The 23,195-nt window shown below is 41.4% G+C and overlaps 1 protein-coding gene across 2 annotated transcripts in view; it reads left to right on the top strand.

Annotated features, from left to right (window-relative positions):
* Window positions 1-23,195, top strand: part of ADAMTS12 (ADAM metallopeptidase with thrombospondin type 1 motif 12) — a 449,533-nt gene that overhangs the window by 268,788 nt on the left and 157,550 nt on the right. The window contains exons 2-4 of one of the 2 annotated variants that reach the window (XM_049861871.1): window positions 8,822-8,920; window positions 10,511-10,631; window positions 20,222-20,371. In XM_049861871.1, coding sequence (XP_049717828.1) covers window positions 8,827-8,920; window positions 10,511-10,631; window positions 20,222-20,371 — 365 coding nt within the window. In that variant the 5' untranslated portion in view covers window positions 8,822-8,826. Of the gene's footprint in view, window positions 1-8,821; window positions 8,921-10,506; window positions 10,632-20,221; window positions 20,372-23,195 lie in introns of both variants that reach the window. The other variant, XM_049861860.1, reaches the window with a different exon arrangement.

Here is a 23,195-nt window from a genome sequence, read left to right as displayed (position 1 = left end):
CAATGCAGCTTGGACATCTTTCTTCAGTTCCATCGGTTCTTGATCACATGCTACTTCCTAAAATGGTTGAATGTCAACTAATTCCTTTTGGTATAGTGATTCTGTGTATTCTTCCATCTTCTTTTGATGTTTTCTGTGTCGCTTAATATTTTCTCTGTAGAATCCTTCATTATTGCAACACAAAACTTGGTTTTTTTCTTCAGTTCTTTCAGCTTGAGAAATGTTGAGCATGTTCTTCCCTTTTGGTTTCTGTCTCCAGGTCTTTGCACATGTCATCATGATACGTTATTTTGTCTTCTCCAGCCTCCTTTTGAAATTTTCTGTTCAGCTCTTTTACTTCATCATTTTTTCCTTTTGCTTTAGCTACTCAATGTTCAAGAGTAAGCTTCAGAGTCTCTTCTGACCTCTGTTTAGGTCTTTTCTTTTGAGGTACACAAAACCAAGATTGGAAAAACAGGTCAAACATATTAAGACATCATGGGCCAAGCACACAAAGAATGGCTTCAGATATGCGCCAACTTGCTCCCAGTCCTATCCTGTTTCCATCTTGTCTTAAGTAGAGGTCTCATTTTCCTTCTGTGACCCTAATCCTATCCTTTAGACTTCTAAGTCTCCCCCAAGGACTTGGGCACAAACTGGACTTCTAGGCCTTTTCAGTTTAGACTAATTCATTCAATGGTCTGTATGCTCCTCCTCTGGGCTAGGGGTTTGGGTGGGACTAGATAGAGTCTTCCCACTTACACCTGTGAGTGGCTTAACATTATGGAAAATACATTCAGTTCCACCACTTTCTAACTGAATAACTTTTGGTAGGTTGCATACTTTGTCTGTGCCTCCATTTCCCCATTCTGTAAAGCAGGGATAGTAATATCTACTTCATAGAGTTGCTGTGAAAATCATATATGTTAATATATGTAATACTTAGCATAGCATCTGAATGGAGAAACCAATCAATAAACATTAGTTGTTAATATTCTCCTTATTATCATCATTTCATCACTCAGTGCCTACAACAACCCTGTAAAGTTGTTACTATTATGTTTATTTCACAGATGAGGAAATACATTGAAGTCATTGAAGGAAAATAAAAAGGCTAAAGGACAAGATTAGGGACATACAAAGAATTTGGAGACTTCTTCTAAGAACAAGATAGAGATGGGGGTGGGGTGAGTAGGGATGCAAGTACATAGATCCAGGGTGACTGTAGGTAACACCAAGGAGTTGGTGGTGTTCCTGAACTCGACCATCGGGGGTGGGACCTGAGAATGTTAGGCTGGCTGATAGACAGGAAGGAGATGACTATTCTTACAGAGAATTTTCCTCTTTGAGTACTGAGTAATTTGGTGTTGAATTCACTTTTGTGAGACTCGGAAGTTAAAAGCCTGTTGATTTTGGAAATTCAGGCAGGTGTTTCTACTGCATCCCCCAGAGTGATTTGTGAGTTTCTAATAACCTGTATGAGGAGCCCTGGTGATGCAGTGGTTAGAGCACTCAGCTGCTAGCCAAAAGGTCAGCAGTTCAAACCCACCAGGCACTTTGCAGGAAAAAGATGTGGCAGTCTGCTTCCATAAAGATTCACAGCCTTGGGAACTCTATGGGGAAGTTGTATTCTGTCCTACAGGGTCACTATGAGATGTTGAGTCAGAATTGACTTAACGGCAATGAGTTAGTAACCAGTATAATTGCTGCTCCTTCAGAATAAATGTCAAAAATATTGGTAAAGACTTACAGACTCGTCATTTTTTTTTTTTTTAATATCAAATAACTTTTCCTCTGATATCAACTGAGTTATCCCTTAGGCACCTGGAAAGTTCCCAAATAAAACTTTTTACTGCTTTCCTCTTATCTACCAATTCTTTTTCTCCCAGGAGCCTAAGCTTGGCTAGCAGTACATAATGAGGTTGTGCGTTGAATCAAAAGCTGCTACCAGGAATTTCCAAAGAAATTTTTTTCCAAAGAGATGTTTTTCATTATAGAGGGAGCTTAAGAAGAGAAAGAACAATTTATAACAAAAGCCGTGTTCTTGGAACATCATTTCCTGTCCCCCATTTGGGGCAATTTCTGTGTGATGTTGCTGATTATCTCCTGGTCACCTACTGGTCCTATAAGGTCACATACTCAAATGTATAGGAAAGGGAGAGATGGAAGGGAATTGGACTAGCCTGAGAAAATGAGATGAGAAAAAATGATGAAAGAACAAAAAAGGGGATCTAATTAATTTTGTTCCCAAAGAAATGGAAAAAAAAAAATAGTGTGGTTGGGGCTTTGTTTTGACAAGCTCAAATAATTACCAGGATGCTACATAGGAAATGTTTAGTACAAGTCCCCCCATATTCTTTGTAAGCCAGCATCATCTCTGTGAGGTCTGTTTGCATCCTGTGAGTGCTGAAGACTACATGTCTCCAGGCATAACTAATTACCCTTCCTAAGGCTCCAGTGATCAGTGCATTCAAAAAACTAAATGAATTTGTGTTTCTTAAACTTAACCCCTTATAAGCCTTGGAGATTAAGAGCCTGAGGGGACTGGATAAAAAAATTATGTTCAATTAAAGCCTCCTGAAAGAACCATGATATTTAACAGAAAAGTAGTAATGTATCCTGAAGCCCCTGTCACTCCCCTTAAGTTAAATGACACATATTATAGATGAAAATGCTACACCAGGTAAGGGACCCAACAGCAAATGATCAGCAACTCAGTTAATTGTGCGCTTGCTCCTGGTCTACAAGTGGAACAATAAAGGTAATAGAAAGCATACAAGCAAGCGAGATTTGAGGACAAATTTCAGACCCCCCCTTCTTTCCCCTCAGCAGTGACTATCCTCAAGGTTCTTCTAGAATTGCTATTGTAGGAAAGTTGGTACATAAAAATAATCCCCTCTCTTGAGATCTCTTTACTTCTCAGAGCCTTCATTCTCCCCTATTCCTCCCTGAGCAGCTAGAAATGTCAATAACCATGGAGACCTGGACCATACATTTAGATGGTCTAACCTTGATGTAGTTTTAACTATTGCTTGATCATCTACTGTCCATTCTCCTCCTCATTGCTGCTAAGCACTATGAAGGATCTAAGATTTTACTCTGCTTGCAAGCTAACAAGTGTCTGCAGTTTTATGGATGCTGATAAAAAAAAACATGAGACTCTTGGGTCAGAGACAAAGGACTTGATTACTCATAGCAGAACAGACAGCATGAGCTTCATGTTTGTATCTGTCCCTCTTGTCCCCCAAGTCCTATAAGACTGGTATGGGGAGCCTGGGTGGATGCTGCACACACAAGAGATTTTGTCAGAGTAGTGGAACCCCAAGATAAGGAAACCTTAGTCCTTTAAAGAGGGTTTTAAGCTGACTTTCAAAATTTTACCCCGGGGGGAGCCAATATCTCTATTCTTCCGGACAGCAAATAAATATGTCTTTTTCCCTGGAAGGATACTCCATCTTCCAAGGCTGTTTTCTATATGGGCATCCTTGAAAGATAGTCCAGAACAAAAGCTGTCAGTGCCTTTGCTCTGAAGATGTGAAGAAACGTAAGAGACCCATGAATAATTGTCTTCCAATAGCTCCCTGTTCCAGAATGATTATTCCACATTTTCTGCTTTATTCTTAAACTCCTGGCCCTTTTCCTTCCTCTTCCCTAATCAGTAGAAGATCTTACTTCCTGCTTTACTAACTCACCACAAAACCTCTCACCAACCTAATCTCTTTTGCTGGCTCAGCAGATATATTCTCAGTCTTTCCTCCATTCCTTGATGTGGTGGTGTACGTTCTCAATTTAGTCAGTATACCTGCTATCTGCAGTACCTGAGATAAGGAGAGGAATAAACCCCAGTTTTTGTTCTTAAGGTGCTAAGGAGGAAGAAAGATATGTAATGTGATAATTTAAATGCAGCAAATGCTAAGTGTGCACAAAATCTATTGGGGGAAACTAATTCATATTTGAGAGGGGAATGGGAAGTCTTCCTGGAAATGCCTAAATTGAATCTTAAAGAATGAATGGGATCTGAGTAGATTAAAGGAGTAAATTAAAGATCGAAGGAAGAAAGGCATTCTAAGCAGAGGGAACAGTTTGAAGAAGGCCCGGTGAGAAACTGCATGGTGTATAGGAGTGGGGCTGGTGGTAAAGAGCTGTTTTAATATTTCTGGAGAATAATCTGTGAGCTTGAAAATGGAAGATGAGCATCCTGGAGGCTAGATCTTGAAGGGTCTTGAGCCATGGGCCATGATGTAGGCAGCAATTTGTTTTGACTAGGTCAATCTGGCAGTGGTGAGAAGGATGGATTTAAGAGGGCAAGAAAAAAACAGGAGAACAATTAAGAGATGCTGCAGTAATCCACAAAACGATGAGGTTTTGAGCTAGGGAGGTTGGTAGTGAAGATGGAGAGGAGGTAAAATTAGCAGCACACTATGACAGATAGGGTACAGGATATGGAGGGAGGGAAGGCCAGTATTTGTAGATTGTGCATCTGGGTTGATGGTAGTTCTATAGCTAAGGAAGGATACAGGTTTATGTGAAGGGAGAGATTTGGGAATGTCTTACTTATCCAGTGCTGCTATAACAGAAATACAACAAATGGATGGCTTTACCAAAGAGAAATTTATTCTCTCACAGTCTAGTAGGCTACAAGTTCAAATTCAGGGTGCTCGCTCCAGAAGGAGGCTTTTTCTCTCTGTCGGCTCTGGAGGAAGGTCCTTGTCATCCATCTTTCCCTTGTCTGGGAGCATCTCAGCACAGGAACCTCAGGTTCAAAGGACGCACCCTGCTCCCAGTGCTACTTTCTTGATGGTAAGAGGTCCCCAACTCTCTGCTTGCTTTCCTTTTCTTTTTATCTCTTGAGAGATAAAAGGTGGTACAGACCACACCCCAGGGAAACTCCCTTCACATTGGATCAGGGATGTGACCTGATAAGGGCATTACAATTCTGCCCTAATCCTCTTTAACAAAAAACTACAATCACAAAATGGAGGACAATGACAGAATACTGGGAATCATGGCCTAACCAAGTTGACACACGTTTTGGGTGGACACTATTCAATCCATGACAGGGAATTCCGAGTTGGAGGTACTTGTAGTACCATCCAGAAGATGCCCATCAAGATTTGGACACATGAGTCTGAACTCCAAGAAAGGAGTTATATATGAGGGAGTCAACAGCACATAGGTAATTTCCAAAAAGATTATTGTGATTGAGAATGAGAAAAGCAATGATCCAAAGGAAGGACTGAAGAAGAAGAGTCCATAGAGGAGCCTGAGCGGAAGTGGTCAGACTTTGGCTAAGGCACTGTTCCTTTATGACCTGGATTTTCTCATTGTTTAAATGAGAGGAAACATAATTCCTGAAGTCCTTCAGGGACATGAACTCTTTGTAATCATGGGAAAATGGAGGCAGAATGTATGTTCTGCAACATCAGAAAACAACTCTGCTTTCTTCACCATGATGAAGATGTTCTTGCTAACATTGAATTTGGTTCAAGAACAAGGAAAATGTTTCTAAACATTCACATTTTCTTAATCAGACACACATGGATTAGTCTGTAAATTCTTCCAAAATGGTGATGCAAGCCACTGTATTAAAGAAAATATTGAAGAAAACTTTGAGCTTTTCAGATCGGGTAAAATCTCATCTTGAGCTATGTAACCTCACCAGGAACTCTGTGAGCTAAGGGAGAATATTCGGCTATGGGATCCATCTGCTATTCATGGTCATTTAAAAAGGCAATTTGATTCAACTTTAGAGTTGGTATGTGGGTACATGAATGGGTATCCGAGTGTGTGGGCTCCTCCTGCCCATGGTAACCCACCTGAAATACTACAGTTTTCCTTCAATCCAAAACTATCAATAAGTAACCCACTCAGAATCATGCAAGAAAGTACTTTATAAGATCTTCTAGCATCCCACCCATTCTTGAGTCAATCAAATGATTATTTTTCAGGTATTTTTTAAACTTTCTATTTCAAGGTAATTGTAGATTCACATGCAGTTGTAAGAAATAATACAGAGTAATCCCTCTAACCCCTTACCCACTTCCCCCAATGGTAATATCTTGCATAGTTTTAGCACAATATCACAGCCGAGAAATTTATGTTGATAGAATCCTCCTACCTTATTCAGATTTCACCAATTTTGCATGCACTCATTGATCGATGTGTGTGTGTTTAATTTTTTTGCAATTTTATCACATACGTGGATTTGAGTGACCATCACTACAGTCAAGATATAAAATAAGTCCATCACAAGGATCCTTCATGCTACCCTTTGATAACCATTGCCACCTTCCTCCCACCCACCTACCTAACCCCTGGAAAGTACTAATTAATCTGTTATCCCTCACTATAATTTTGTCATTTCAATCATTTTAAATAAATGGAATCATACAGCATGTAACTTTTTGAGATTGGCTTCTTTCTCTCAAGATAATTTTCTTAAGATCCATCCAAGTTCTTGCATGTATAGTTTGTAACTGTTAATTTCTGGTGGTATTCCATGATATAGATGTACCACTGTTGGTTTAACCAGTTACCCATGAAGGGACATTTGGGTGGTTTCCAGTTTGTGCATCTTACAAATAGAGCATCTATGAACATTGATGTGCATGTTTTTATGCGAACATAAATTTTCATTTTCCTGGGATAAATGCCTGAGTATAATTGCTGGGTGATATGGTAAGTTTGCTGAGCAAATATTTCAAGAAGCTGTACTATATGAAGAAGAACAGAGCATCAAGAATGGAGGAAGACTCATTAACAACCTGCTTTAAGCAGATGACACAACCTTGCTTGCAGAAAGTGAAGAGGACTTAAAGCACTTACTGATAAAGACCAAAGACCACAAGCTTTAGTATGGAGTACACCTCAACATAAAGAAAACAAAAGTCTTCACAACTGGATCAATAAGCAACATCATAATAAGCAGAAGAAAGATTGAAATTGTCAAGAATTTCATTTTACTTGGATCCACAATCAACACACATGGAAGTAATAAATAAGGAAAATTGAAGAACTGATGCCTTTGAATTGTGGTATTGGTGAAGAATATTGAATATACCTTAGACTGCCAAAAGGATGAACAAATCTGCCTTGGAAGAAGTACAGCCAGAATGCTGCTTAGAAGCAAGGATGGCAAGATGGCGTCTTACATACTTTGGACATGTTGTCAGGAAGGATCAGTCTCTGGAGAAGGACATCATGCTTGGTAAAGTGGAGGGTCAGCAAAAAAGAGGAAGACCCTCAACGAGGTGGATTGACACAGTGGCTGCGACAATGGGCTCCTGCATAGCAACGATTGTGAGCATGGCGCTGGACTGGGCAGTGTTTCATTCTGTGGTACACAGGGTCACTATGAGTCGGAACTGACTTGACGGCACCTAACAACAACAACAAAATGAATTGGATATTGATTCCCAGTGCCCAGCTGCTCTCCCAGGACTTCTCCTCCACTATACATGGTTCTGCTGGCTGATGTACCTATGATGATTATTAAATCATGGAGTCTGTTTCTTCTGTCTGAAGCCCTTATACTAATCAGTTCAGTGACCGTTCATGTATAATGAACCAACTTTCTGGGTTTTCATGAAAGGAAGGTGGTCTACAGTAGTTAATTAGCTTGGGGGATGGGTGGGATGGGCCTGGAAACACCTCTAACAGGCAAATGAAGCCCTTCCTGACTTGTTTGATTTGGGTGTGGGCCTCAACAAAGTACCAGAATGGGAGATAAGGAAGCTCACAGATTCATACAAAAACTGTCCTGAAGTTCTTGGGTCCAGCCCAGTGGAACAGACCCAGATTAGAGTGGGCAGTGAAGGTAGTCATCCACCTCGTCAGATCCACCCTGTACTAGGAATGATTCTCTCTCTCTATAAAATCCATCCATCTATCCATCTATCTATCATCTATCTGTGTCTGTCTGTCCATCTGTCTGTCCATCTGTCCATCCATCTATCTATCTAGTTGTTGTTGCTGTTCAGTCCTGCTGAGTTGATTTTGACCCTTAGGGACCCCATGTGGCAGAGTGGAACTGTCCCATAATATTTTCTAGGCTGTAATCTTTACAGAAGCAGATTGCCAGGTCTTTCTCCTAAAGAGCCACTGGGTGGGTTCAAACCACTAAGTAAATCTCTCTTTCTCTCTCTATGTATATATGTGTTATACTCAACTAGTTGGTGTTCCATAATGTAATCAATCAGTCAAAAAGAGAATTTTCTGAAGATGTGGTCTACCTCAAGACTATACATAGATATTTTGTCAGAACTCACTGTCACAGATTGAGTTGTGTCCCTAAAAAATACATGTGAAGTTGGTTAGGCCATGATTCCCAGTATTATGTGGTGGTCCTCCATTTTGTGATTTTCTGTGTTATAAATCATAATCTCTGCCTGTGGTTAAAGAGGGTTAGGGTGGGATGTAACACCTTTGCTCAGGTCACATCCCTGATCCAATGTAGAGGAAGTTTCCCTGGGGTGTGGCCTGTACCACCTTTTATCTTACAAGAGATAAAAAGAAAGGGAAGCAAGTAGAGAGTGGGGGACCTCATACCACCAAGAAAACAGTGCCAGGAGCAGAGCATGTCCTTTGGACCTGAGATTCCTGCACTGAGATGCTGCCAGACCAAGGGAAGACTTATGACAAAGACCTTCCTACAGAGCTGACAGAGAGAGAAAGCCCTCTCCCCTGGAGCTGGCGCCCTGAATTCAGACTTGTAACCTACTAGACTGTGAATAAACTTCTCTTTGTTAAAGACATCCACTTGTGGTATTTCTGTTATAGTAGCACTAGATGACCAAGACATTCACCTTCTCTTGACTCTGCATTCTTCCTTCCGCCTGACCAGTGAATATGGACGCAAGCCTGCAGAAGTCTCCGTCCTGCTGCCTAACCTATGAATTTTGGTCTTGCCAGCCTCCACAACTGCATGAACCAATCCCTGAAAGTAAATGTCTCTCTTTCTCTATTTTTTTCTCTCTTTCTCTATAGATATTCCACAGATCCTCAGTCTCTCTCCAGCACTCATTGTTTGAGCATTGTTTGCCTCATGTCCTGTCATTATTCCCTAAACAATACAGTATAACAACTATTTACATAGCATTTATATTGCATTAGATATTGCAAGTAATCTAGAAATGATTTAAAGTATACTTTTTATGGGAATATTTGGAAACCCTGGTGGCGTAATGGTTAAGTGCTATGGCTGCTAACCAAAGGGTCGGTAGTTCGAATCCACCAGGCGCTCCTTGGAAACTCTATGGGGCAGTTCTACTCTGTCCTATAGGGTCAATATGAGTTGGAATTGACTCGATGGCACTGGGTTTGTTTTTTTATGGGAGTATTGTATAGGTTATATGCAAATACTATGCCATTTTCTATAAGGGACTTGAGCATCCTCAGATTTTGGTATCCAAGGGGTCCTGAAACCAGTCCTCCACAGATATATATACAGAGAGAGATTTATTTCAAGGGATTGGCTCATGCAATTGTAGGGGCTGACAGGTCCAAATTCCATAGGTCAGGATGGAGACTTGTGCAGGCTTTTGTCCCAAGAATCATAGGTCAGGCAATGGGAAGAATGCGGAGTCAAGAGAGAAAGTGAGTTTTGCCAAAATATCTATTTACAGTCTTGAGGTAGACCACATCCTAAGGAAACTCCTCTTTTGACTGGTTGATTACATTAGGCTGCATTATGGAACAGCAGCTAGTCAAATATTTGTCCAAACCACTAGGAATCATAGCCTAGTCAAGGGGACACATAAAATTAACCATCATAGGTCTGGAAGAAATGGGGCAAGAGAAAGGGATTTATGTCCTTCAGAAATTCAAATTAAACCAGAGTCCTTCTAGACCTGATTTTTTTTTAGTTAATTCAAAACAAGCTCTCCCCTCTAGGAGCCATAGTTTAGATGGGTTACTCATGGGCTATGTTGGGCCTCAGAAGCCCTTGAAGCTACAGTCTGGGGCATCTACTATAGCATCTTGATTGTTGTCAGATGATCAATTATCCTAACTGGTTAGAGGCCTGGAGAGGGTATGTCACCTTCTGCCCTTCATCCACAGGTACCAAACCAAGGTAGAAACCATAGTCAAGGAGGCATCCAGTGCAACCCGAGCCTTGCAGAATATCTCATGGAAGGAAGAAGCTTTTTTTTTGGAAAATCTATTCATTTTCCATTAGAAATAAAAGGCATCTTTGTAATTGTATTGGCTTAGAAAGCAGAAAGCTACTTAGAAATAGAACTTTACACAGATGCTGGTCTTTGCTAATATATTTAAAATTTTTCTCCAAGGGCTGCTTGTCCCAATGATAATTCTGTCCTGGAGTTCTCTTCTTCAAGTTCTTTTAGTGAATAGCATGGTCCTGATAGTCTTCAGAGCAGAGGGTTAGCCCAGAGGGGTAAGTTGGCCTCTGCCAAGTTCCTGTTGAATGCCTGAGGCACTGACCTTAAAACTCATCTCCCTTGGATTCTGCAATGGACCCTGAACCCATTGAGTCCAGCCATGCCAATCTCTCCTTTTTTTTTCCAGCAAGGATTGAAAATAGTGCATCATGCAGAGAAGACACTGTCCAGCTTCTGCAAGTGGCAGAAGAGCATCAACCCCAAGAGTGACCTCAACCCCATCCATCACGATGTGGCTGTCCTTCTCACCAGGTACCCCAGAGTGTGTGGAACCCAGCAGTGGTGGCTGGTGGGTGGGTGGAAGCAAGGGGAAGAGGGCTGGCAGGTGAAAGTGTTGCCAGGTGACTTAGTTACTTAGTGTTGCTGTAACACAAGTACTACAAATGGGTGGTTTTAAAGAATAGAAATTCATTTTCTCACAGTTCAGGATGCTAGAAGTCTGAATTCAGGGCACCAGCTTAGGAGCAAGCTCTCTCTCTGTTGGTTCAGGGGGAGGATCCCTGTCTATTTCAGCTTCTGTTATCCCTTCATTTCTCAGTTCCACACGGCATCTATCCCCACCCCTCCCCTTTGTCCTTGCTGTTACATCTAATCTGCTCTTTTTTGTAACTCAGAAGTGGTTAGGTTTAGGACACACCCTACTCTGATATGGTCTCATTAACATAACAAAGAAAAATCTGTTCCCAAATGGGATTAGATCTACAGGTATACCCGTTGCCATCTAGTTGATTCCGACACATAGCGACCCTATAGGACGAGGTAGAACTGCCCCGTAGAGTTTCCAAGGAGCACCTGGTGGATTTGAACTGCCAACCTTATGGTTAGCAGCCATAGCTCTTAACTGCTACGACACCAGGGTTTCTGGATCCACAGGTATAGGAGTTAGGATTCCAACACATATTTTGCGGGGACACAATTCAATCCATAACACCAGGTGTACAGACTCATGAGATTCTCACTGTTCTTTCCTGCTCTTGGTCGTTTTTAAAGGCAGCTTCTATGGTCTAATTAACTCCTGACTTCCAGACCGGTGGAGGGGCCAGTTAACAGACTCACTAATGTGAAACTCTGGATAGTGAACATATGTTTTGAATTCTTTATTCAGAATGTTTTCCATTGGCTATGTTAAGAGGAATGTATATTCTAAGAATAGGCACTTTCCTGCAAAGGAGGGCGGGAACAAGGTGAAGAAAAGAACACCACATGTCAGAAAAACAAATTAGTTTGAGAAACTTGCCATGGGTTCTCTGTACGTGGCAGCTGACAGCGGACATCTCTGCCAGCTTCCACCTGAAGCAGCATAGAATGACTCCCCTGTTGCTCTGTGGGGGCAGGCGGCTAGCCTGAGGAAAAGCCCCAGCAGAAGGAAGAGAGCCTTCTGTTTGTTTCCAGCCAAGAGAAGAGGAGGTGGAAGAACAAGCTTGAACTGCACAGACTCCTATGGCCATGCTGCTTCTCAGAGGAATTACCTTTGTCATTCTTACCCCTCATGTATATCGCATCATGCATTTAAGGTGTTCTTTTTTGTTTTCTTACATTACTAGTTGGTTTTCCATTTCCATGTGAAGCCTTGCAACACCTTTAGGGAAAATAGGGAAGAAGAAACCATTCCAGTGAGTGTTTTCTTTCCTCCTGAAAAATAACTCCTGCCCCTTTGCTTTGCATCACCTACCTTCCCCCAACCCTAACTAGTGATCAGCCACTGTCCTCTACTCCACAGCGGTAGTTTTCAGACTTCAGGGTGTATCGTAGTCACCTGGAGAGGCCTAGGCTCCTCAGAGAAGGACACAGCCTAGCCTCTGTATTTTTACCAAGTTTTCCAAGTGAGTCTGACACTGACCAAATCTGGAGGATCCCTGTTCTTAAGCTTGCTCAGGGTCATGGTCTCCACTCCACTCTGGTTCCTTCTCCTGACACATCGAGCCTGCACTCTGTGTCACTGTCACACTAGCCCATGTACTTTCTGCAGCACAGACCATCAATTTTAAGCAAGCAGATCATGACCATTTTTCCTCAGGCGTGTCTGGTTTATGGTGGCAGGCATGAGCTGATTCCAACTGCCTGCAGCATTGACAAAAGCAAAAAATAAAAGGGGGAAAGCCCTCATTATGGCAATTGCCTTAGCAAATACTGAAACAAATCAGCAGGATGGTTGTGAGCATGTGAGTTTGCAGGACGCTAAGACTAAGTGTCCTTAGTTCACAAGGACATTGAGCACTTGTTGTTAGGTGCCATCAAGTCGGTTCCAACTCGCAGCGACCCTATGTATAATAGAATGAAACATTGTCCTGTACCCGGTCCTGCACCATCCTCACAGTCATTGCTATGCTTGAGTTCATCATTGCAGCCATCATGTCAGTCCATCTCTTTGAGGGTCTTCTTCTTTTTCACTGACCTTCCACGTTACCAAGAAGGACTTCAGGGACTCGTACCTACTGATAATGTATCCAAAGTACTTGAGGTGCAGTCTCACCATCCTTGCTTCTAAGGAGCATTCTGCCTGCACTTCTTCCAAGACAGACTTGTTGGTTCTTCTGGCAATCCACGGTGTATTCAACATTCTTTGCCAACAACATAATTCAAAGGCATCAACTCTTCTTTGGTCTTCCTTATTCATTTTTGAGCTTTCCCATGCATATAAGATGATTGAAAATACCGTCGCTTGGGTCAGGCACACCTTAGTCCTCAAAGTGACAACTTTGCTCTTCAACACTTTAAAGAGGTCTTTTGGAGCAGATTTACCCAGATGCAATCAATGCGTTGTTTGATTTCTTTACTGCTCCTTCCATGGGCATTGATTGTGGATCCAAATAAAATGAAATCCTTGACAACTTCAACCTTTTCTCCATTTATCATGATATTGTTTATTGGTCCAGTTTTGGTTAAGAGCTTGGCCACTAACCAAAAGGTTGGCAGTTCAAATCCACCAGTCACTCCTTGGAAACCCTACGGGACGGTTCTACTCTGTCCTAGAGTGTCACTATAAGTCAGAATTGACTTGATGGCAATTTTTTTTTTTTTTTATGTTGGGTGTAATCCATACTGAGGGCTGTAGTCTTTGATCTTCATAAGTAAGTGCTTCAAGTTCTCTTCAGTTTCTGCAAGCAAGGCTGTGCCATCTGCATATCACAGGTTGTTAATAAGTCATTCTCCTATCTTGATGCTGCATTCTTCTTCATATAGTCCAACTTCTTGGATTATTTGCTCAGCATACACACTGAATAAGTATGGTGAAAAGATGCAACCCTGACCCACAGCTTCCCTGATTTTAAACTACGTAGTATCCCTTCGTTCTGTTCCAACCACTGCTCCTTGGTCTATGTGTAGGTTCCTCATGAGTGCAATTAAGTGTTCTGAGATTCCCATTCTTCACAATGCTATCCATGGTTTATTATGATCCACACAGTCGAATGCCTTAGCATAATCAATAAAACACAGGTAAACATCTTTTTGGTATTCTCTGCTTTCAGCCAAGATCCATCTGACCTCAGCAATGTTATTCCTCATTCCACGTCATCTTCTGAATCAGGCAGGCTTGAATTTCTGGCAGTTCTCTGTCTATGTACTGCTGCAACCCCTTTTGAATTATCTTCAGCAACATTTTACTCGTGTGTGATATTAATAATATTATTCGATAATTTCAGCATCCTGTTAGATCATCTCTCTTTGGAAAGGGCACAAATATGGGTCTCTTCTAGTCAATTGGCAAGGTAACTGTCTTCCAAATTTCTTGGCATAGATAAGTGAGCACCTCCATCGTTGCACCCATTTGTTGAAACATCTCTGTTGGTATTCTGTCTGTTCCTGGAGCCTTGTTTTTCGCCAGTGACTTCAGTGCAGCTTAGACTTCTTCCTTGAGTACCATCGGTTCCTGATCATATGTTACCTACTGAAATGGTTGCGTGTGGACCAATTCTTTTTGGTGTAGTGACTCTGTATTCCTTCCATCTTCTTTTGATGCTTCCTGCGTAGTTTAATATTTTCCCTGTAGAATCCTTTGGTATTGCCACTCGAGACTTGAATTTTTTCTTCAGTTCTTTCAGCTTGAAAAATGCTGAATTTGTTTTTACCTTTTGGTTTTCTACCTCCAGGTTCTTCACACATTTCATTGTAGTACTTTACTTTGCCTTCTCAAGCTGCTCTTTGAAATCTTCTGTTCAGCTCTTCTACTTCATCATTCTTTCCATTTACTTAGCTACTGTATGTTCAAAAACAAGTTTCAGAGTCTCTTCTGATATCCATCTTGGTCTTTTCTTTCTTCCTTATCTTTTTAATGACCTTTGTTTATTTTATGTATGATGTCCTCGATGTCATCCCACAACTCATCTGGTCTTCAGTCACTAGTGTTCAATGCATCAAATCTATTCTTGCGATAGTCTCTAAATTCACATGGGATATACTCAAGATTGTAATTTGGCTCTGGTGAACTTGTTTTAATTTTCTTAAGTTTCGACTCGAACTTGCCTATGAGCAGTTGATGGTCTGTTCCGAAGTTGGCCCCTGACCTTGTTCTGACTGATGATAATGAACTTCTCCATCGTTTCTTTGATGGTCAAATGTAGTCAGTTTGAATCCTGTGTATTCCATCCTGTGAGGTGTGTCGCTGTTTATGCTGTTGAAAAACAGGTATTTGCGATGAGGTCGTTGGTCTTGCAAAATTCTAGTATGTGATTTCCAGCATTATTTCTATCACCAAGGCCATAGTTTCCAAATATTGATCCTCCTTCTTTGTTTCCAACTTTCATATTCCAATCACCAGTAATTATCAATGCATCTTGATTGCATGTTTGATCAATTTCAGACTGCAGAAGTTGGCTAAATCTTCAATTTCCTCATCTTTGGCTTTAGTGCTTGGTGTGTAAATTTGAATAGTAATCATATTAACTGGTCTTGCTTATTAGCATATGAGTATTATCCTATCAGTGACAGCATTGTACTTCAGCACAGATCTTGAAATGTTCTTTTTGATGATGCATTTGATGCCATTTCTCTTCAATTTGTCATTCCCAGCATAGTAGGCACATGATTGTCTAATTCAAAATGACCAATACCGGTATATTTCATCTCACTAATGCCTAGGATATTTATCTTTATGTGTTCCATTTCATTTTTGATGACTTTCAATTTTCCTAGATTCATACTTTGTACATTTCACATTCCAAGTATTAATCGATGTTTACAGCTGTTTCTTCTCATTTTTAGCCATGCCATATCAGCGGATGAAGGTCCTGTACACTTTACTACATCCATGTCATTAAGGTAGACCCTACTTTGAAGAGGCAGCTCTTCCCCAGTCAAAGTATGACCGGGCTGCCTTCCCGGTCAAAATACGACTGGGGTGTCTTCCAACCTGAGTGGCTCATCTTCTGGCACTATATCAGACAATATTTTGCTGCTATTCATAAGGTTTTCACTAGCCAGTTTTTTCAGAAGTATACTGCCAGATCCTTCTTCCTAGTCTACCTTAGTCTGGAAGCTCCACTGAAGCCTGACCACTATGGATGTCCTTGCTGGTATTTAAAATACTGTTGGAATAGCTTCCAGCATCACAGCAACACATAAGTCACCAGAGTATGACAAACTGACAGATGAGTGGTGGGTGTCCGATGAACAAAGCCTTCTTTGTAACATGAGATGGAGCCATGTAATATAGTAGTGGGCTTTGAAGAGCTTTCTTGGGTAGGCAAGGTCTTGTGGTCACAGTTCATCTATTGATTTTTTTAAATGATTCTCTCTCTAAAATTTTATGAACTTACCTTTCTACACAATTAAGAGCTCTCTTTGTTAACAAATTGTATCTGCTGGCAAATTCCAGGCCTCTTCCTTATTCCATTGATGATTTCATCTTTAAAACTGGCTTCTTCGTGCAGCTCCATCAACAATCAGGAAACGTGTTTGCAGAATCTCGTTAATGATTCCTGGAACTCCAGTGAGATTGCCAGTCCTTTATTTTGATGTATTTTCATCTCATTTAGAAACATGTAGTGTTCTGTACAGAAGTCAGTCCTCTTATTAACAGATCCCTGACTGAGGTTGAGGACAGGGTGTAGGGAGAGGATCCTCTTCTGTGTAGACAGAGTGGTTCGGTTACACTTTTCTGCTTTTTACCTCCATGAAGATATGACTTTGTTCTGACCACGGATAGACCTTCTGATGCTAATAAAGGCCATCCAACCTTACATAGGTGTGAAAAGCAAGTCAACTTTCCTGGTCAACCCGGGCTCCTTGAAGTCTATACTTGTTCATTCATTCAATAAACACTTATTGAGCTCCTATTATATACCCGGCACTATTCTAATCTAAGGAGTGCCTGGTTGGCATACCCTCAACTACTAAAAAAAAGCATGGCAGTTTGAATCTACCCAGAAGTACCTTGAAAGAAAGGCCTGGCAGTCTACCTCCAAAACATCCAGGCTTGAAAACCCTATGGCACACGGTTCTACCCTGAAACTCATGGGATCATCATGATTTGGAATCTACTCGAGAGCAACTGGTTTTATTCTAATCTGGACAAAGGTCCTTGCCTAGCACAAATGGTTTGCACTTGGCTACTAACCTAAAGATTGGCGGTTAGAACCCACCCAGCAATACTGCAGAAGAAAGGCCTTGGCAATCTGCTTCTGTAACACTTGCAGCCACGAAAACCCTATGGAGCAGTTCTACTGTGTAACACATGGGGTTGCTATAAGTTGGAATTGACTCATGACAACAGGTTTGTTTGTTTGTTTTAGATGAAGGAAGGACTTACATTCTAACAAAGGGAAGTAAGTGCACAGTGGACACCCCGATGCAGATTCAGAGACATCCAGTGATCCAGGGTGCATATTAAAGGAGGTGGCTTGGCCCGGGCCCTTCAGTCCCAGGGAATCTCATGCACTGGAAGGCTCTAGTGCTGGGTGTGTGTTGTCCCTGGGAGGGATAGGTTATCCCTGAACGTTTTGACACTGTCATATGTCCATTTGACAGAATCACCCTAGTGCCTAGGATGCCTACAAGTTATAATTCAAGGGATAATAATCAACCCCTATCTTACCAAACTGTTCGCCTTATCCTGACCTGAAACTTCAACCATCAAAATTCCTCTTTTGAGTGGAAATATTAAAACCCTGGTTAAATGCAAACATGTTCCCAGGGAAAGGTTTGAGGACCTGTCAGACCTTGGACTGATGAGCAGCTGCCCTGGGGAATAGTTTGGGGTGAGTGTAGAATGTAAGCACAGGGGCTCTGGGGAGCCAGCAGCACTGGTAACTTGGCAGCTTTGTCTCGGGAGGTCTCTCCTTTCCCTTAGAGTAGAAGGAGGTGCTCCTTTCATTCCTACATCAAGAAACAGGTGCGTTAATGATAAGCGACATTTATGGAATGTTTAATAAGGCCAGGCACTGTGCTAAGCCCTTTAGAACATTAAAACAGTTATCGTTCTATTTAATCCCCACAGCAACACTGAGAGTTGACTGCTATTAATCATTCCTATTTTACAGATGGGAAAACCGAAACTTGGTTATGTCACTTGTCTAAAATCTTATTTCTGTCAATGGGTACAGCTGGGACTTAAATCCAGGAAGTTTGACCCCAGCAGCCATACTCTTAGTCCTTAACATTAACTATTAACAGCCATACTCTTAACTATTAACCAACAATAATGTTAGGATATGAAGGGTCTGTTTTCCTTTTCTCTTTTTGGATTTCTGGTCATTTTTCTTCCTTAGAAAAGGGATCTAGTTTCATGAAAGTGTTATGAACCTCACCACCTCCTAGATGGTAGGGAGGAATTCAAGTTCTAAAGCAGGATTTTCTCAACCTTGGCACTTATAGGCATTTGGGACCTGATATTACTTATTGTGAGGAGCTGTCCTGTGCCTTGTAGGATATTTAGCATCTATGGCCTTTACTCAGGAGCTCTGGAGGTATGGTAGTTAAGAGGAATGGCTGCTAACCAGAAGTTTTGCAGTTCAAATCCACCAGTTGCTCCTTGGAAACCCTATGGGACAGTTCTGCTCTGTCCTATACAGTCGCTATGAATTGGAATCGATTCAATGGCAACTGGTTTGGTTTTTATTTTTTTGATGGACAATACTCACGAAATGCCTTTAGCAGTCCCCTCCTCCCAAGTCATGAGAACCAAACATGTGTTCAGACACTACCAAATGTCCCCTGTGTGTTTGGTGGGAGGAAGGAGGGAGAGCAAATCACTCCCAGTTGAGAACCACTGGCCTGAAGAAATGGATACGTTCTAGGAGGGAGGGAGAAAGGAAGGGACGAGACTGAGCTTGGCCTCTGGGAGACCATCCTGAGATCCACTTTAACAGAGTTTGCCATAGAGTTGAATTTAGTAGAAGGTGGATTTGGCTCGGAACGTCCCCAATGAAACGAGGCTAGTGGCTGTAGGGCAAGGCATGTTTTCCCCAGTGAATGGTGGAGGTACAGTTCTTCTCCTTTTGGGAGCTTAATCTCCTTGCCTGCAATAACTGTGTTCCTGCAGTTCTTTTGTTACCCTTTTTTTCTTCTTAATGCTGTACACTCGTAGGCACTCAAAGAACAATTGGACCTGACCTCCTACCGTAGGAGGATAAGATGGTTGATGGATTAGCAATGTGCACTTATCTTTTCCCAGCAGCTCCATGAAGACTTGGCCTTTTTCAGTGAAATAATAATGAACACATCCTGCAGGAGGAGTGGGGAAAGGGTATAGCTGTTTCTCCAACAGACCCAGAAATTGCTTAAAACTATCTGTCTGTGTAATCTTATCTAGCTCTCTAGCACTGGTCCACCCAGCAAGTGTTGCCATTAGTGAGAGTCTGGATTCAGGGCTTATGCTGCTCTGAGATGGGAACTCATTACTCCATGTCATTGTCCTAGCTGTTGACATGGCTGAAGAAGTCAGAACTTGCCGGGCTTCTCAAAGCCTGGATCTTTCCATAGTCTAATTGAAACAAAAAGCAGGAGACTATCTGTCAACAAAAATGGTGCCCACACAGACCCCATGAGCTGAAGGCTGATAAACTAAGGCTCAGAATCCATCTCAAAAATGAGCATTTGTGCTAGCCACTCTTGGCAAAGAGTAGCTCCTCTCGAGCTGAAGAAAATCAAATGTGTAGTTAATGACTTTTTTCAAAACTCTTGTTTTGAATTGGATACGGGGGATAATTAGATATGGAAGAATGTTTTTATATTTATAAGCCATAACTTTTTAACTAGTATTTTCTTAGGTCGTAGGAGTCTTTCCTTTCTTTTGCCTGGGTGGGGAAAATAGTGAGGTCCTACTGACGAGGAGGGAAGATGCCAGAGTGTATGTGTGTGCGTTTGTAGCTATATGTGTGTTTGTGTTGTGTGCACATGCGTGCACACCCACTGTCACAGAAAGACAATTGACAATTGACATTATCTCTGGATGGGTGGTAGGAACAGTTGCCTTTTTCATGAATGAGAAAAAGTACTCCAATGAGTTTTGAGCATAGGCCTAGAGCAAAATGGGTTTTATATATCTGAAAAGCCCCACCCATCACTGATTGTACCTATTTAACAGTACAAATTAACTTCAATTTCAATCAAATCCTTTTCTTTTTTTTATCAAATAATATAATTCAGCTTCCTGAGATCAAGAGCAAAAGCAGCTCAGAATAAAACACGTGCTAAAGCATCACATTTTTTAGGTGTCAGTGAGATTCAGTAATCAAGAAATTAAATCAGAATAATCATAATGAATTCAAAATGGTTCTCTACATTTAAACGGACAGTTTTTTTTTTAGACTATATTGAATGTGAGTTAGTATCCAGTGTTTTTTCAGGAGGGCTTTCTCAGACACGGCCTTGGACACTTAAGCATCTCTGTTCTTTGCTTTCAGAAAAGACATCTGTGCAGGTGTCAATCGCCCCTGTGAGACCCTGGGTCTGTCCCACCTGTCAGGAATGTGCCAGCCTCACCAGAGCTGTAACATCAATGAAGATTCTGGACTTCCTCTGGCTTTCACGATTGCCCATGAGCTTGGACACAGGTAAAAGGCCAAGCAAATTGAAATCACTTTGCCATACTCCTGAGTAACATCAGTAGAGAGAATGGAAAGAACACTAAACTGGGCATCAGGAAATTTGGATTGCTTTGTTACTTGAGGCTCTTCCTCCTACGACCTCCACTTTCTCATCTGTAAAATGGGAATAGTAATATCACACTTCAGATCCTCCAGTCTCCTTTTCCCTGACTGCTTGTATCTATATACATCACATGATCAGAGGCCATTACAGTTCTCTAGATTAGAATCGGGCTAGCAGAGACAGAGTTGTTTTAATTCAAGAGTAACACTACCTGTAGTTCCTATGAAATGATAATATTACTATTACTAAAAGGTCACAAAAACTAACATTTTTGTGCCCTTACTTTATGCCAGACAGTTGGCTAAGCTCTTATAACAGCCTTCTGAAGTAGTTACTATTGTTAGCCCTGTTTTATTTACATGTATTAAAGGAAAAGGTTAAATAAAGAAGTTGAAAACTGCTATAAACTTGGAAAGACCGTGAAGCAAACACCAGTTAACAGGATGCCCAAGTTACGGCAAAAAATGTGTGAATTTGACTAGATGAATTTATGAAAGGCAGGCTTCAGAATGCTTGAATGAAGGAATAATGAAGATTCCGGATTCTTCAGGTGTAAGTGGTGCCCATGGAGAAAGAGGCTTATTTGAAACTTCATTTGTTGGTGTATTTGGTAACTACCAATAAAAGAATGTTTTAAGCTGGGTTCTCTAGAGTAGCGAAACCAGTGAAGCATATATGTAAACATACAGAGAGAGATTTACTTCAAGGAAATGGCTTATGCAATTATGGAGGCTGGCAAGTCCCAAATCCATCAGTCAGGCAGCAGACTGGAGGCTTCTCCTGACTCATTCACGTGGTTGCAGGGCTGATGAATCCAAAATCTGCAGGGCAGATGGAAGGCTGTTGGCTCATGTGGTTGCAGGAGCCGGCAAATTCAAAATCTGCAGATCAAGTGGCAGACTGCAGACTTTGGTGCCCCAAGAACTATAGATCAGATGGGATGAATGCAGAACTGAGAGAAGAGATCATTGCCAGAACATCCAATTAAATACTGGATGCAGGCCAGACCCCAAGGAAACTCCCCTTTCGACAGATTGGCTGCTTACACTAGATCACAAAATGGAGGATGATATATAGTGTTTGCCAAACATGGCCTAGCCAAGTTAACACATAACATTAACCATCACAGAGAGCATCATACTAATTGGAAACTCAGAATGAGGAGCCTGTAGATACTTGACCTATACCTTCCGCCTGACATGAAGTCATGAGCCTGGATCTCTTCTCTCTAAAGAGGGAAGCACAACACTGGAACATACTCTAAATACATAGCCAGAAAAGAACAGGATTCAGGAGGACCAGAATTTTCTAGGCCTGACCTCTCCAGCCTGGTCTTTCTCACCATTTTTCTCGTATAATATTTGAACTTTTCAAAATACTTTTTCCTGCAGTACAAAGCCAGAGCATTGGTTTGGAAATTGAGAAGCATATTCTGACATTTTTCACCAACCAATATTCTGACCTTAGATAATTCCCTTCACCTTTCTGTGCTTCAGTTTTATCATCTGTAAAATGAGTAGGCTGAACTAGGAAATTTCTTAGGTACAATGATTTATTAGATCTTAACAAAAAAGCCCTGGGTGATTAATGTGATCTGTTTTAATATTTTTACTTGTCAAAAAGTTATGGACAGAGAGGTAAAGTGAGTTGCTCATAATTAAAAAATGATGGGGAGTAGTTAGAGCTAGGACAGAAAACTAGGCCTTTCAAAGACTAGGCCATTGTCATGAATTGAATTATGTCCCCCCAAAAATGTGTGTATCAATTGGGTTGGCCCATGATTCCTGGTATTGTGTGATTTTCCTGTATGTTGTAAATCCTGCCTCTATGATGTTAATGAGGGACGATGGGCAGCAGTTGTGTTAGTGAGGCAGGACTCAACCTACAAGATTGGATTGTGTCTTGAGGCAATCTCTTGACCTATAACAGAGAGAAGCAGCAGAGAGACAGGGGGACCTTATTACCACCAAGTAAGCAGTGCCGGGAGCAGAGTGCGTCCTTTGGACCTGGGGTCTCCTGCATGAAGAAGCTCCTAGTCCAGGGGAAGATTGATGAAAAGGGTGACAGAGAAGGAAAGGCTTCCCCTGGAGCTGACACCCTGAATTTGGACTTTTAATCTACTTTACTGTGAGAAAATAAATTCCTTTTTGTTAAAGCCATCCACTTGTGGTATTTCTGTTATAGCAGCACTGGATAACTAAGACAGCCATCGTTGTTGACATGTTAATAATAAAACTTGGCAAAATGAAAGTTATTATTTTCAAGCATACAGGCACTCCACAATCCTGATATGTTAAGGAATGTGGCCCATGCAGCTTTAAGCCAAATTCTTAGTGTCAGCAGTACTTGCTGGCCAAGCAATGCTAAGCAAATATAAAGTGTCAAATTGAGAAGCAATTGCTCAAGACCTTCTCAGAAATGGTATACATACGCAAGCTAAAAAATAAGTGGATAAGATCTAGCCTGTTAAAAAACATATCAAATGCTCACAACTTGTTTTTGGAGGATGGATCCTTTATATCTTCAAGTTCAAGGTCACCTTGAAAAAAACTCAGAAATATGCTGAGAATTAACTCATGGAAGCAGCCCTCAACCAATGATTTAGGGTGTTGGTATATAAAATACCCGGGTCCTGCCCCCCTTGAGTGGGATAACTCTGAGATGTGTGTTCTGTGTAGTTCCTCAGAGTTTGTCCATGGGCTTAAGGTCCAGTTGCCCACAGTGGAA

Source organism: Elephas maximus, chromosome 2 (genome assembly GCF_024166365.1).
Source record: "Elephas maximus indicus isolate mEleMax1 chromosome 2, mEleMax1 primary haplotype, whole genome shotgun sequence".
In the NCBI taxonomy this organism is placed as follows: Eukaryota; Metazoa; Chordata; class Mammalia; order Proboscidea; family Elephantidae; genus Elephas; species Elephas maximus.
This window is presented reverse-complemented; position numbering and strand designations above follow the sequence as displayed.